The 14,505-nt window shown below is 39.4% G+C and overlaps 1 protein-coding gene across 1 annotated transcript in view; it reads right to left on the bottom strand.

Moving 5' to 3' along the window:
• Window positions 1-14,505, bottom strand: part of LOC117290142 (myotubularin-related protein 3-like) — a 44,900-nt gene that overhangs the window by 18,451 nt on the left and 11,944 nt on the right. The window contains exons 4-6 of the mRNA XM_033771397.1: window positions 11,838-11,920; window positions 4,897-5,075; window positions 3,462-3,555 (exon numbers count right to left, since the gene is read on the bottom strand). Of these exons, the coding sequence (XP_033627288.1) occupies window positions 3,462-3,555; window positions 4,897-5,075; window positions 11,838-11,920 (356 nt within the window). The remainder of the gene's footprint in view (window positions 1-3,461; window positions 3,556-4,896; window positions 5,076-11,837; window positions 11,921-14,505) is intronic.

The raw sequence follows: 14,505 nt of genomic DNA, 5'->3' as shown, positions 1-14,505 counted from the left end.
GTTTAATACTGCGTATATGAGAACTGAAATCAGGGTTCTCCCAATGCTTCAAGGCACGCAATGGTTTAATACTGCGTATATGAGAACTGAAATCAGATTCTCCCAATGCTTCAAGGCACGCAATGGTTTAATACTACGTATATGAGAACTGAAATCAGGGTTCTCCCAATGCTTCAAGGCACGCAATGGTTTAATACTGCGTATATGAGAACTGAAATCAGGGTTCTCCCAATGCTTCAAGGCACGCAATGGTTTAATACTGCGTATATGAGAACTGAAATCAGGGTTCTCCCAATGCTTCAAGGCACGCAATGGTTTAATACTGCGTATATGAGAACTGAAATCAGGGTTCTCCCAATGCTTCAAGGCACGCAATGGTTTAATACTGCGTATATGAGAACTGAAATCAAGGTTCTCCCAATGCTTCAAGGCACGCAATGGTTTAATACTGCGTATATGAGAACTGAAATCAGGGTTCGCCCAATGCTTCAAGGCACGCAATGGTTTAATACTGCGTATATGAGAACTGAAATCAAGGTTCTCCCAATGCTTCAAGGCACGCAATGGTTTAATACTGCGTATATGAGAACTGAAATCAGGGTTCGCCCAATGCTTCAAGGCACGCAATGGTTTAATACTGCGTATATGAGAACTGAAATCAGGGTTCGCCCAATGCTTCAAGGCACGCAATGGTTTAATACTGCGTATATGAGAACTGAAATCAGGGTTCTCCCAATGCTTCAAGGCACGCAATGGTTTAATACTGCGTATATGAGAACTGAAATCAGGGTTCTCCCAATGCTTCAAGGCACGCAATGGTTTAATACTGCGTATATGAGAACTGAAATCAGGGTTCGCCCAATGCTTCAAGGCACGCAATGGTTTAATACTGCGTATATGAGAGCTGAAATCAAGGTTCTCCCAATGCTTCAAGGCACGCAATGGTTTAATACTGCGTATATGAGAACTGAAATCAGATTCTCCCAATGCTTCAAGGCACGCAATGGTTTAATACTGCGTATATGAGAACTGAAATCAGGGTTCGCCCAATGCTTCAAGGCACGCAATGGTTTAATACTGCGTATATGAGAACTGAAATCAGGGTTCTCCCAATGCTTCAAGGCACGCAATGGTTTAATACTGCGTATATGAGAACTGAAATCAGGGTTCTCCCAATGCTTCAAGGCACGCAATGGTTTAATACTGCGTATATGAGAACTGAAATCAGGGTTCGCCCAATGCTTCAAGGCACGCAATGGTTTAATACTGCGTATATGAGAGCTGAAATCAAGGTTCTCCCAATGCTTCAAGGCACGCAATGGTTTAATACTGCGTATATGAGAACTGAAATCAGATTCTCCCAATGCTTCAAGGCACGCAATGGTTTAATACTACGTATATGAGAACTGAAATCAGGGTTCTCCCAATGCTTCAAGGCACGCAATGGTTTAATACTGCGTATATGAGAACTGAAATCAAGGTTCTCCCAATGCTTCAAGGCACGCAATGGTTTAATACTGCGTATATGAGAACTGAAATCAGGGTTCTCCCAATGCTTCAAGGCACGCAATGGTTTAATACTGCGTATATGAGAACTGAAATCAGATTCTCCCAATGCTTCAAGGCACGCAATGGTTTAATACTACGTATATGAGAACTGAAATCAGGGTTCTCCCAATGCTTCAAGGCACGCAATGGTTTAATACTGCGTATATGAGAACTGAAATCAAGGTTCTCCCAATGCTTCAAGGCACGCAATGGTTTAATACTGCGTATATGAGAACTGAAATCAGGGTTCTCCCAATGCTTCAAGGCACGCAATGGTTTAATACTGCGTATATGAGAACTGAAATCAGGGTTCTCCCAATGCTTCAAGGCACGCAATGGTTTAATACTGCGTATATGAGAACTGAAATCAGGGTTCTCCCAATGCTTCAAGGCACGCAATGGTTTAATACTGCGTATATGAGAACTGAAATCAGGGTTCGCCCAATGCTTCAAGGCACGCAATGGTTTAATACTGCGTATATGAGAACTGAAATCAGGGTTCTCCCAATGCTTCAAGGCACGCAATGGTTTAATACTGCGTATATGAGAACTGAAATCAGGGTTCTCCCAATGCTTCAAGGCACGCAATGGTTTAATACTGCGTATATGAGAACTGAAATCAAGGTTCTCCCAATGCTTCAAGGCACGCAATGGTTTAATACTGCGTATATGAGAACTGAAATCAGGGTTCTCCCAATGCTTCAAGGCACGCAATGGTTTAATACTGCGTATATGAGAACTGAAATCAGGGTTCTCCCAATGCTTCAAGGCACGCAATGGTTTAATACTGCGTATATGAGAACTGAAATCAGGGTTCTCCCAATGCTTCAAGGCACGCAATGGTTTAATACTGCGTATATGAGAACTGAAATCAAGGTTCTCCCAATGCTTCAAGGCACGCAATGGTTTAATACTGCGTATATGAGAACTGAAATCAGGGTTCTCCCAATGCTTCAAGGCACGCAATGGTTTAATACTGCGTATATGAGAACTGAAATCAAGGTTCTCCCAATGCTTCAAGGCACGCAATGGTTTAATACTGCGTATATGAGAACTGAAATCAGGGTTCTCCCAATGCTTCAAGGCACGCAATGGTTTAATACTGCGTATATGAGAACTGAAATCAGGGTTCTCCCAATGCTTCAAGGCACGCAATGGTTTAATACTGCGTATATGAGAACTGAAATCAGATTCTCCCAATGCTTCAAGGCACGCAATGGTTTAATACTACGTATATGAGAACTGAAATCAGGGTTCTCCCAATGCTTCAAGGCACGCAATGGTTTAATACTGCGTATATGAGAACTGAAATCAGGGTTCTCCCAATGCTTCAAGGCACGCAATGGTTTAATACTGCGTATATGAGAACTGAAATCAGGGTTCTCCCAATGCTTCAAAACTGTGGGGCAATCTGGAGCAACAATTTTGAAGTTTGGCCGAACGACACTGAATTGAAACGATGTCTTTAGTTCTGAGTATACAGTACTAACATACATTGGTGTATGGGTAAAAACCAAAATTAATATTCTTTATCCCGGATGCAAATTTAACATATATTATATCATTGCGGTACCCGCCGCCAAAATATAGGATATCGAACTGCCTCTAGGTACCGGGCAATCTCGGTAGTCTAATTAGTAAGACACTGCTCTAGAATTGCAAGGGTCGTGGGTTTGAATCCCACCCGAGTAATATGCCGGTGATATTTTTTCACAGAACACGGGAAAGTACTGAGTATACAGTGCTAACATACATCGGTGTATGGGTAAAAAACGAAATTAATATTGTTTATCCCTGATGCAAATTTAAAATATATTGTACATGTATGTCTTTAGAATGCTTTCTCCTTGGTGTTTATCTTGGTTTTTACAGCCCTTATCTGGAGCATTCTAAATGGTGACAACTCTACTCACTTGTAATCCTTATTCTCAAAGACTCTCCATGCTTGCTTCATATCATATCCCTGTCTGCTGACTTCACTACTGAAGGAATATGCCGGTATATCACCTATAGTTAACAAAATAAATGCTTAAGCATCAGTCAAATACAGGGTCAATGGGTAACATGAAGAGTAAATAGCCGACATCTTGGATTGAATTTTGTAAGCTCCAAAGGACTTAGCTTTCACAAATTGTAAGGCTAATTACTGCGCAACCAAGGTTTCATACCCTTTACAAAAGTGAGCAGTGCTCACCAAAGCATGAATTATTTTTAGACTTTTTGGTGTCATATGAAAGTTGAGTCCATAAGCTATCCATACATATCAACTTTTTCTCCCAAAATCATATATTTTTATTCGGCAGCCATTTCAAAAGTGTATAGTTTAATTTAGACACCCTGTACAGGCTATTTGGGATCACTTTTTACACTAGACCGCAGACTCGATGGCCCATTTTCATACAGCTGCTTTCAAAGCACAAAATACTGCCAGTCACAGATGCTGCTTGTGAAATGGTGTTGTACATGTAGCTGGTAACCTTTTTCAGCTAAGCATAATGTTTTTGTGCTTAGTTGATTTTTGTGCGTAAGCAGCTCTATGAAATTGGGTCCAGTTATTATAGATTTGGGGACCATAGCCCACATGTGGCATGGTATTTTGGCTGGTAACATTATTCTGGTATAACCATAGAGTTATATATAAGAACAAGAGGGCGCACTGGCCTATATACGCGGCCCGGCATGCGCGCAGGCGGCCATTTTCTAAGTTGACAAAACAGCATCACACAGCGTGTGTTTTTGCGGCCATTTTGTAAGTTGACAAAACAGCATCCCGTAGCGTTCAATAAAAACAAACTCCAATGTGTACTTCCTATTCAACGCGCGTGCAGAATGGCGCGCGTGTCTCCTTGCAGTCCCGTCGCGTTTGTGCAAGCAGCATCACCAGTGCGCCCTCTAGTTCTTCTATCTAACTCTATGGGTATAACGCATAATTTTGTTGTGCTTAGCTTACTTTTTAAGCTTGAGCAGCTCTATGAAATAGGACCCAGGTTATCAATGCTTCACAAATATGATCTGGGCCCAATTTCAAAAAGCCTGTAAGCACAAAAACTTGCTAAGCACAGAAAAGTATTTCTTAACATAAACAGGAAACCAGCAAAAATTACATTAAGTTTACATTGTTGTGGCTGGTGCCCCACTCAATTTTTGCTTAGCAAAGAAATTTGTCAAGCAGTATTTTCTGCTGATCAGCTTTATGAAATAGGGCCCTGAGCAGGAACGACAAATAACAAATCCATTTCGGCAGGTAACCCATTTTCTCTACGTTCAAACTTGTTCAATTGGAAAATAACATTGGTTTCCGAGTGCATCCAAACAATAACAAGACAGGTAGGTGTTGATGACACTCACCGGTGCTCTGCAGGAAGCCAACACCGGGACTAGATGACTCTCGGACATGATGGACCTGATCGAAACACCACGCATGAAACGCAAATGCAAATAGATCCTCCAGTTTATTGGGTGGTGAGGTTGACGCAGTTAGACGAGCCAACCAGTCCTGGCACTGCTCATTGGTAGCAAACTTACACCTGCAAATGAACAGAAATGTTGGAGAGGCTAAGCCTAAAGTCTAAAACAAACAACATCTCACTGAGGTCGTCAAAAGCAATTGGAACAGAAATATTTAATCCATGCAAGTAATGTAGCATCACTGCAGATATTAATCCAGGGTTTGCCTTTAACTTTTTCAGTGACTGTCCAGCAGGAACAGTTAGCTTGTCATTTCACTGGTCCTCACAAATTTTCAATTGTCCATGTTTTTCTCTCAACATCGTCATTAGCATAGGACTTGTAATTAACTATTAGAAGTGGTTGACATGTAACATAGGACTTAAAGCAATCAACTACAAGTCGCCAGCAAGACTACGAGTAGTTGGACTGACTGGTCTCCGGCATTACAACTGCTATTTGGCCAGTGGACTACTGTTCAGTTAAAGGGACAGAGTGCCTTGTTTTAAAAAGTAGAATAAAATGATCCGCACAACTAGGCTTTGAAGTTGCATGGTTTTCCTTTTACTTTGCAAACTTACACGGTCGGCCATTTTATGGAGTCAAAAATTTGAATCAACAAAATGGTGTGTCGTGTTAGTTCGCGGCGTACAGGTATAAGGAAAACCATGCAACTTTGAGGCATAGTTGTGTGGATCATTATATTCTACTTATAAAACATCTTTCTAACCATATGCATTTTTATAACAAACAGTAACGCTTTTCTTAGCCCAACTCGACTGATCCAAGGCAACGCATTCCTTTTGAACCCATGAGACCCTAACGGCAAGGAACAGCTTACATTTATACTGAAATGGCCATAGCAGCCCCAGATGGCTGCAACATTTAACAACCTCTCACCCAACCACAAAAGTCAAAGGTCATGTCCTGAAATGATATTTTCCCACGATTCCTATGTTGACATTGGATCGACAACTCAAAAACAAACCATACAAACACAAACATGTATGTTGCTTTTATTGTGTTTACAGACATTCTTCCCGAGGAAAAAATCAACAAAAGTTGACGATTAAAGGCACTGGACACTATTGGTAACTACTCAAAATAAATCTTAATTGGTAATGAGCAATGGAGAGCTGTTGATAGTATAAAACATTGTGAGAAATGGCTCCCTCTGAAGTAACATAGTTTTTGAGAAAGAAGTTTTTTCTCACTCTAATATTTTATTTGAATTCAAGACCTCAGCTGAGGTCTCAAATTCAAGGCATCTGAAAGCACACAACTTGAGCAACTAGGATGTTTTTTCTTCCATTATTCTCTCGCAACTTTAACAGCCAATTGAGTTCATATTTTCACAGGTTTGTTATTTATACGTGCGAAGACCCGTATACTGTCTTTTACAATTACCAAAGGTGTCCAGTGCCTCTAAATCGAAATGAATGTTTTCTACATCGCCGTTTGGCACAAGTCTTGTTTTACAGAAATTGGGTTTCCACCCAAAATAAGGAACATTAATGGTGACTGGTGCTCTTCCAAGTAAATTTTTTGTTTTTCAAATAGTTTGTGCTTTTACCGCTTTCTAAATTGGGTCCTGGATTTTATTAAATCACAACAAATAAGCCGGCCTTCAATTATTAACTTCCAAATTCAAAAGTAACGACAGGAAATATGCACATCCTGTTGTCATTAGCTTTCATGTACTGCTGAGTAGTGCTAAGACTAGGGGTGCACCCCACTAAATACACTCCCATAGCAAACTCTGCAGAATGCTAAATGTTCAAAAATACACCCCAAAAAAAAAAAAAATTAAGTGTCATTCCCTGATCATAACGGTTCTGTAATCATACAACACTCAATATGGAAACCAGACTATATCCGTTGGTTTGCAGTGGCCACATCCCTTTGCCTGTGGATTTCTTTTTCACAGAACTCGAGAAAGTACGGAGTATACAGTGCTTAAAACTTCTTGGCAGTAAGGGTAAAAAACAAATTTGATTCTTTATCCCTGCAAATTAACAAATGAAAATTGCTGTGGTAGCCAATGGTTAGGATTTGAACTGCCTCTAGCCATCACGCTAGCTCGATGTCCTAGTGGTAGGACATCTGCTTTAAAGGAACACGTTGCCTTGGATCGGTCGAGTTGGTCTATAAAAAGCGTTTGTAACCGCTTGTTATAAAATGCATATGGGTAGAAAGATGTTGTAAAAGTAGAATACAATGATCCACACAAACATGCCTCGAAATTGCGTGGTTTTCTTTTACCTCGTCGACTAGCACGGTCGGCCATTTATGGGAGTAAAATTATTGACTCCCATAGACCATGTTAGTTCGCAAAGTAAAAGGAAAACCACCCAATTTCGAAGCAAATTTGTGTGGATCATTGTATTCTACTTTTAAAATATCTTTCTAACCATGCATTTTATATCAAACGGTTACAAACTCTTTTTATAGACCAACTCGTCCGATCCAAGGCAACGTGTTCCTTTAACAATACAAAAGTCTTGGGTTCAAATCCCACCAGAGTGATTTGCCAGTAGATTTTGTTTTCACAGAACTCCGGAAGAAACAAAGTATACAGTGCCTGATACACATTGCTCTAACATGTCTAAGGGTAAAAACCAATGATAATTTGGGTCTAGTAAATATTCTGAGCTACTACAAGCCATGTATGTAGTCTTGTGGAGTTTCCCGCAAAATTGTAGACCTGGATTTCACTAAGCCATAAAATCCATCGTTACACAAATTGTCAGTATCACCATAGTGATTTGCAGTGTGACATCACTCTTTCCTAAGCAACTACGATTGATTTGCAGTTAAAGCCATTGGACACTTTCTGAACAGAACAAAAATTAAAAGTTCACAGATTTACAAATAACTTACAGGGTTTACAGAAGGTAATGGTGAAAGACTTCCCTTGAAATATTATTCCATGAAATGCTTTACTTTTTGAGAAAACATTAAAACAATTATCAATTCTCGATATCGAGAATAAAGGATTTTTTTTAAACACATGTCATGACACGGCGAAACGTGCGGCAACAAGGGTGGGTTTTTTCGTTATTTTCTCCCGACTCCGATGACCAATTGAGCCTAAACTTTCACAGGTTTGTTATTTTATATAAGTTGTGATACATAAAGTGTGGGCCTTTGGACAATACTGTTTACCGATGTTGTGCGATTGCTTTAAGATCATTTTTAGATCTTTGTGAAATCCACCCCTCGCCACAATCACATGATGTACATATAGACTGTACATCAAATGATTGGTAGTCTGATGTACTTCTCACAACATTTACACAACCAAGAGACTTCAAATAAATGTACAGGAAAGGAGAATGAAAAGTGAAAGTATGAGGAAGTAATTGAGAATGGCAAACTCCTTGAACCCAATCTATAAAAGTAAACAGGCATCGGTACATAACCTGAGAATTGGGTCATGGGTGAATAACCACATGCAACTTCCTGCATCAGGATGTATACCACAAACCAAACCCCCCTGAGAATATGGTTGTGCTGATTATTACACTAGGGAGTTTTCATTTTCGACGACGCATGGTTGTGCGACTGTGAAAAACTACACCATATGACCCTCCGTTGTATCAAGTATCTATTCAGCGGACAACCCATTTTGATTTTTTCAGGACGATGAACATTGTATTGATCACATGACCAAGCAAGTTTGGTATCCATCACATGACCAAGCAAGTTTGGTATGCCAACTGCGAATGTACAAGATCGGCAGTACATAAAAACAGAGGTCGTATAGGTCAATGTGTGAATATTTATCAGTAGGTTGAACCACCAAACAGAATCAACCCAGGTACTGTCGTAAAAATAGAGGTACAGCTGTCCTCAATTTCAACGCATGCGCAGATAACTCGTTTTCACCGTCGTAGAACCATCCGTCGTCCAAAACGAAAACTCCTTTTTATCATTTTGATACAGCGAAGGCATCATGATACTCAGGTCAGGTGTACTTGTATCATTCTCATACAGCGAAGGCATCATGATACTCAGGTCAGGTGTACTTGTATCATTCTGATACAGCGAAGGCATCATGATACTCAGGTCAGGTGTACTTGTTTCTGCTAGTAATTGCAATCTGTTGGTTAAGTCTCTTGTCTACGTTTAGATCTTAAGGGAGGGTCACCTTTTGTTTTGGAACAGTTCTACTGAAGAATACCTATGATGCATGTTACATTATACAATTGTTGCACGCTGTCACGGGGTCCATGGCGTTTTGTACACTCGAGGGAGAAAATGGAACCCAAGGCGAAGCCGAGGGTGCCATTTTCCCTCGAGGGTGTACAAAACCCATGGACCCCAGTCACAACGTGCAACAATTGTTTTGTTATACCTTTGTATAGTTGTAATTCCTCTTCTCGAAGTTCTGTTGTCATCTTCAAACATTATTACGACCGACTATTCATTGTTTAATAAGCAGACGAACAAGAAACAATTCCCTCGAACCCGCGGTTGTTTCGTACACAGCGCAAAATCGACCAACGCTGGGTACGATCAAGGTGATGTACACCGGTGTACATCACTTTTCATGTTACCCGGCCCCCGTCGAGCCATGTAACATGCGCTTTTGTTGCGCGTCACATGATTGGTTCTCGACCAATCAAACTTCACAGTTTGTTACCGAGGTATAACAAACATGTATGTACACCCAAACAAACAGTCAGCATCATTTGTATAATGAATGACATGTCACACCAAAAATAAATCGGTCTTTTCCTGGTAATCAGCTAGACTGGACTTTGTCTTAAAAGGCAAAGTATTACGTCGGCTTTTGGAACCTCTTGAGTGTTTTAAATACTTAAACATTAAAACCAACCTTTTGAAAAAAATGTTAGATATTGCTGAAAATCCAGATCACTTTATAAATGTCCATGCAGTAAGAATAATCCGTACTTGGAAGACAAAATCTGAGAAACAATTCTGAGAGTAACATTTCTCAGGTTCAAACTTTGATATCTTTTTCCACTACCACATGACTTCAAAGTAAAACGTTTCCCAAAATACTTTATACTATCAAAGGTGCTGAACATGTCCATCTAACCAAAAAATAATGTTTTTGTTGCCAATAATTTCAAAGGGCTATGTACCTTTGTGGGAGACAAAACATAAAACATAAAATATTACTTGCTGAGGTGCTGTAGTTTTTGAGAAATGAGTAAAACGAGTCACGAAAATATTTTCGTCTCGTGAGATGAAAATTATCTAAGCATGTAAAACGTTTTTTCATGACATTGTCATGAAATACTTATTTCTCAAAAACTACAGCACATCAGCAACTAATATTTTTAAGTAAGCCTTCTTCTATCATCATCTTCAAACGGTGTAAGTTTAATGTAAATCTGTGGACATTATGTTTTGTGTTACAAAAAGTACACAAATGCTTTATGAATGAATACCAAATGTATAGTACCTTCCCTTTAAAGGGTTTGGGTACCTTTTCAAAATGTCCATAGATTTACATTAAACTTGCAGGGTTTGAAGGTAATGATAGTGGAAAGCTTCCCTTCAAATATTACTTATTGAGGTGCTGTAGTTTTTGAGAAATGAGTAAAACAATGTCATGAAAATACGTTTGTAAATTATTAAAATAATTTTCATCTCATGAGCCGAAAATTATTTTCATGACATTGTTTTACTCATTTCCCCAAAACTACAGCACCTCAGCACGTAATATTTTCAGGGAAGCTTTCTACTATCATTATCTTCAAACTGTGTAAGTTTAGTGTAAATCTGTGGACATTGTGTTTTTGGTTCATACAAAAGTTACATAGACCCTTTAATGCACAGACAACATTCAGAACTAGGTTATGATAGATCATAAGGTCAAAGTATGTTATCGTCAGTCAACCCTGGTTACAAGGAGCACTGATACACAAGTAAAGAGGTTCTGCTTGCAAAGAGTACATTCTGAAGTCCCAAATCTCATTTCTGCTTTGTGTTTCTATGATTTGCTGTGCTATCTACGTTCCTGTCAAAAAGAGTTAATTTAGCCAGTCCCAGCAACCTCGCTATAACAAGAGCAGACTGTTTTGTACAAGTGCTGCCTTATTTATAAAACACTCTTCATGTGTACTATAGAAGTCTAAAGGTTATCCCTCTGCTGCCACTTCCCAGGTTGTATGATAAACTTGGGCGTGATCCTTGGCTGTCAAACGGCAGTTACATTGTACATGCTAAATGGCTTCTGACTGACACCTCCAAACAAACATGTGTGTCCTAAAGGAGTCACAAGTTTTTTCATTCCACTGTTTTTCCCAGATGCAAAGCCCAAAGCGATTTATTTTTGAATGGCTGAAAACAATTTACGGTACCCGGCACACATTACTGCCACACGGCTTAGCATGGGTGTCAACACACTAAACAACACATCTAACTATTCCAGTTATCTGTTTAGCGTAACAAATGGTGCCCTGATGTCTGGTAAGCCTCTGAGAAACTTACAGTTTCCAACTGCCCCCCCCCCATTTTCGGTAGACGGCACTCAAATCAGGTTAAAGACACTGGACACCTTTGGTTATTGTCAAAGACCAGTCTTCTCACTTGGTACTCAACAAACAAACCTGTAAAAATTTGAACTCAATTGGTCGTCTCAGTTGCGAGATAATAACGGAAGAACAAACACACTTGTCACACAAATTTGTGTTTTTTCAAATGCTTGATTTCTGGACCGCAAAATCTAATTCCGAGGTCTCGAAATCAAATTCATATATTTTAGTGGAAAATTACTTCTTTCTCGAAAACTTTCTCGAAAACCATTATTTTGAGTTATTACCAATAGTGTCCAGCGCCATTAAGAAATAAATATCCTATGCGTGTACCTGTATGTCTTGCCGTCTTTACACTGAATGACCAAGTGGAAGAGATCTCGACATTCCACATTCTCTACCAGCATGATGGGCACCTGTGAATATATCAAGTGGGAAAACTAATCAATGTATGAATGGTACATGTACAAAACTAAAAGAGAACATTATTAAACTGTTAGTTATAACAATACAAGTAGTACTAATTTGACCTATATCACAGTGCAGCTATCTTGAATTTCTCGCTTTGATACCAAGCCAAGGCTGGAAGAACAAAATGGTCTGGTTTCTTATTGAAAAATGATTACCAGCAATATTATTGTTATTCAATATGAGGAACATGACCAAGATGGAGGAAGCATGATAAAGGTTTATTGCGAAGGACTCAGCTACAATGTGTCTGAGAAGCAGGCATGCGAGGCACCTTTGCAAGCCAGCCACATCAACCCATATGACCTTTTAGCAAATACCTAATGCGCACAGGCTAACTGCTAAATGAAAAGCATGCTGGTCTAGCTAGGCATCAAACTTGATCTCTGCCTAGACCAGCATGCACCTCATTCCCACTAGTATTTGCGATAAGGTCTACATGACCACAAAGCACAGGCAGAGAGCAAAAACTTACACCTCTCCGGAGAAAGGGAAACCGGAGGGCCAGGGAGAACAATGCTTATAGAGAACCAACGCACAACTCTACTCACATATAGTCATGATAGTCTTCGCTGGGTATCGAACCAGGGTCACATTGGTGTGAGCTATACTGAGGGTACAGGGACTTTGATCTCAGTGGCCCATTGTCATGGCCTCGGTGTCTACTTTTTAAACATCCTAAAGATTTATGTTCCAATCTCCCCCAGTGTCCCAACAGAAGTGCCCACTGCAAAATAAAGATGGCTTTTCCCATCATAAAAAAAAATCCAGGTGTGACGTTCCTGCAGTGTGCGAATGCATGATCTTTGTGTCAGTGGTCCACTGGCCAAAAGGCAGTTAAAACAACTGAGGACCAGTCAAAATTCACTTCAAGTGGTCCGGCTGGCTACAAAAGTAGTTCAGAGTTAAAAAGCATCTGTTCAATATTAAACACAATGCCTAGGATCGGGCGAGTTGGTATACAAAAAGTTTTTGAAACCGTTTGTTAAAAAATGCACATGGTAAGAAAGATGTTTTAAAAGTAGAATATAATGATCCACACAAATATGCCTCGAAACTGCCTGGTTTTCTTTTTACTTTGCGAACTAACACGGTCAGCCATTTTGTGGAGTCACAAATTTGACTCCACAAAATGGCGTGCACATACAAGGAAAACCATGCAATTTTCGAGGCATTTTTGTGTGTATCATTATATTCTACTTTTAAAACATCTTTCCAACCATATGCGTTTTAGAACAAACGTTTTTCAAATGCTTTTTCATAAACCAACTTGCTTGATCTAAGGCAACGTGTCCCTTTAAATATGGCGCAGTGAAAAAGCTGATGGATTGGTTAATTGACAAGCTTATTGGTCCTGCTGGCTAGTCGTTGAAAAAGTTAAGGGAAAACCCTGCTTTATACCTGGCCTCATGCAGACTTTGCTTTAACATGTTAACCTACACTACCAGTAACCAGACAACTATGATATCATTACTTTGAACATTGGACCTACAATTAACCACACATTAAGCTGTAGTTTCCTTATCATGTCTGTCTACTGTGTACATGTAAACACACCCCTTCTGGCCTTATCAGATCAACATGGAAACTTATTCAAGTAATAATAATAATAATAAAATATGTTTAGAATGCCTTACAGATAAAAACAGAAGCAAAAATGTAAGTAAACAGAAAACAAGTTGAGCAAAAACAAATCTGATTTTTGGGGTTGAACAAAGAATTGACTAGAGTGGGATTCGAACCAACGACCTCCGGATTAACGTGCCGGCGCTCTACCAACTGAGCTATCTAGCCCTATATTGGCGGTGTCCCTATTTTGTCAATGTTCGGGGGTGCCAGTCAAATCTGACAGCATACTGAAAATAGACTTAACACAATGTTCCAGTTTATTCCTGGGTATTGTTTATGATAAAAAGTATTCCATATGCAGTGATATTTCAGTATTGGACTTTACTCAGATTTTATATACCGAACTGACCTTGTCCACATTGCATAACATCTGGATAACCAGTTACTTCAACAGTACACTGCAAGCCCACTTCAATGGGATTATGTTCATTTGTATCTTTACAATGTAACTGGATACAACATATACTTTTATCTATCAAGGTCATCAGTTAGTTTTGCATCAAAGGAAATAAATGCCATTGGCTTTTGGAACTGTTTGATTGTTTTAATCCTAGACAGTTCTATGTAGATGTACAAAAAAAACTCACCTGTACAAATTTTATTTCAAAAGGTGGTAGCGTTTTTGAGATATTAGCGAAAAACCTGGAACACTTTTAGTCAACTCGGGAAAAATATTTTGAAATTGGAATACACAATCTGAAGAAATTTCTGCCAGTAACAGTCAGTTTCCCTTGTGGTTTATTATTTGATATAAACAGTCATATTATTTTGGACTAAAATCTTCTTCATTCTTTATGACAGACCCAAAAGAAGAGGTTTGTTTTATATTCCATTCATAAATACCCCAGTTTCGCTATTCCTATTGGTGGAGAGCGCGTCATGTGGGGGTGTTTAAATGGTTGAT

This window comes from Asterias rubens, chromosome 5 (assembly GCF_902459465.1).
Source record: "Asterias rubens chromosome 5, eAstRub1.3, whole genome shotgun sequence".
In the NCBI taxonomy this organism is placed as follows: domain Eukaryota; kingdom Metazoa; phylum Echinodermata; class Asteroidea; order Forcipulatida; family Asteriidae; genus Asterias; species Asterias rubens.
The sequence above is the reverse complement of the archived record's forward strand: the minus strand, read 5'-3'. Positions and strand labels throughout refer to the sequence as shown.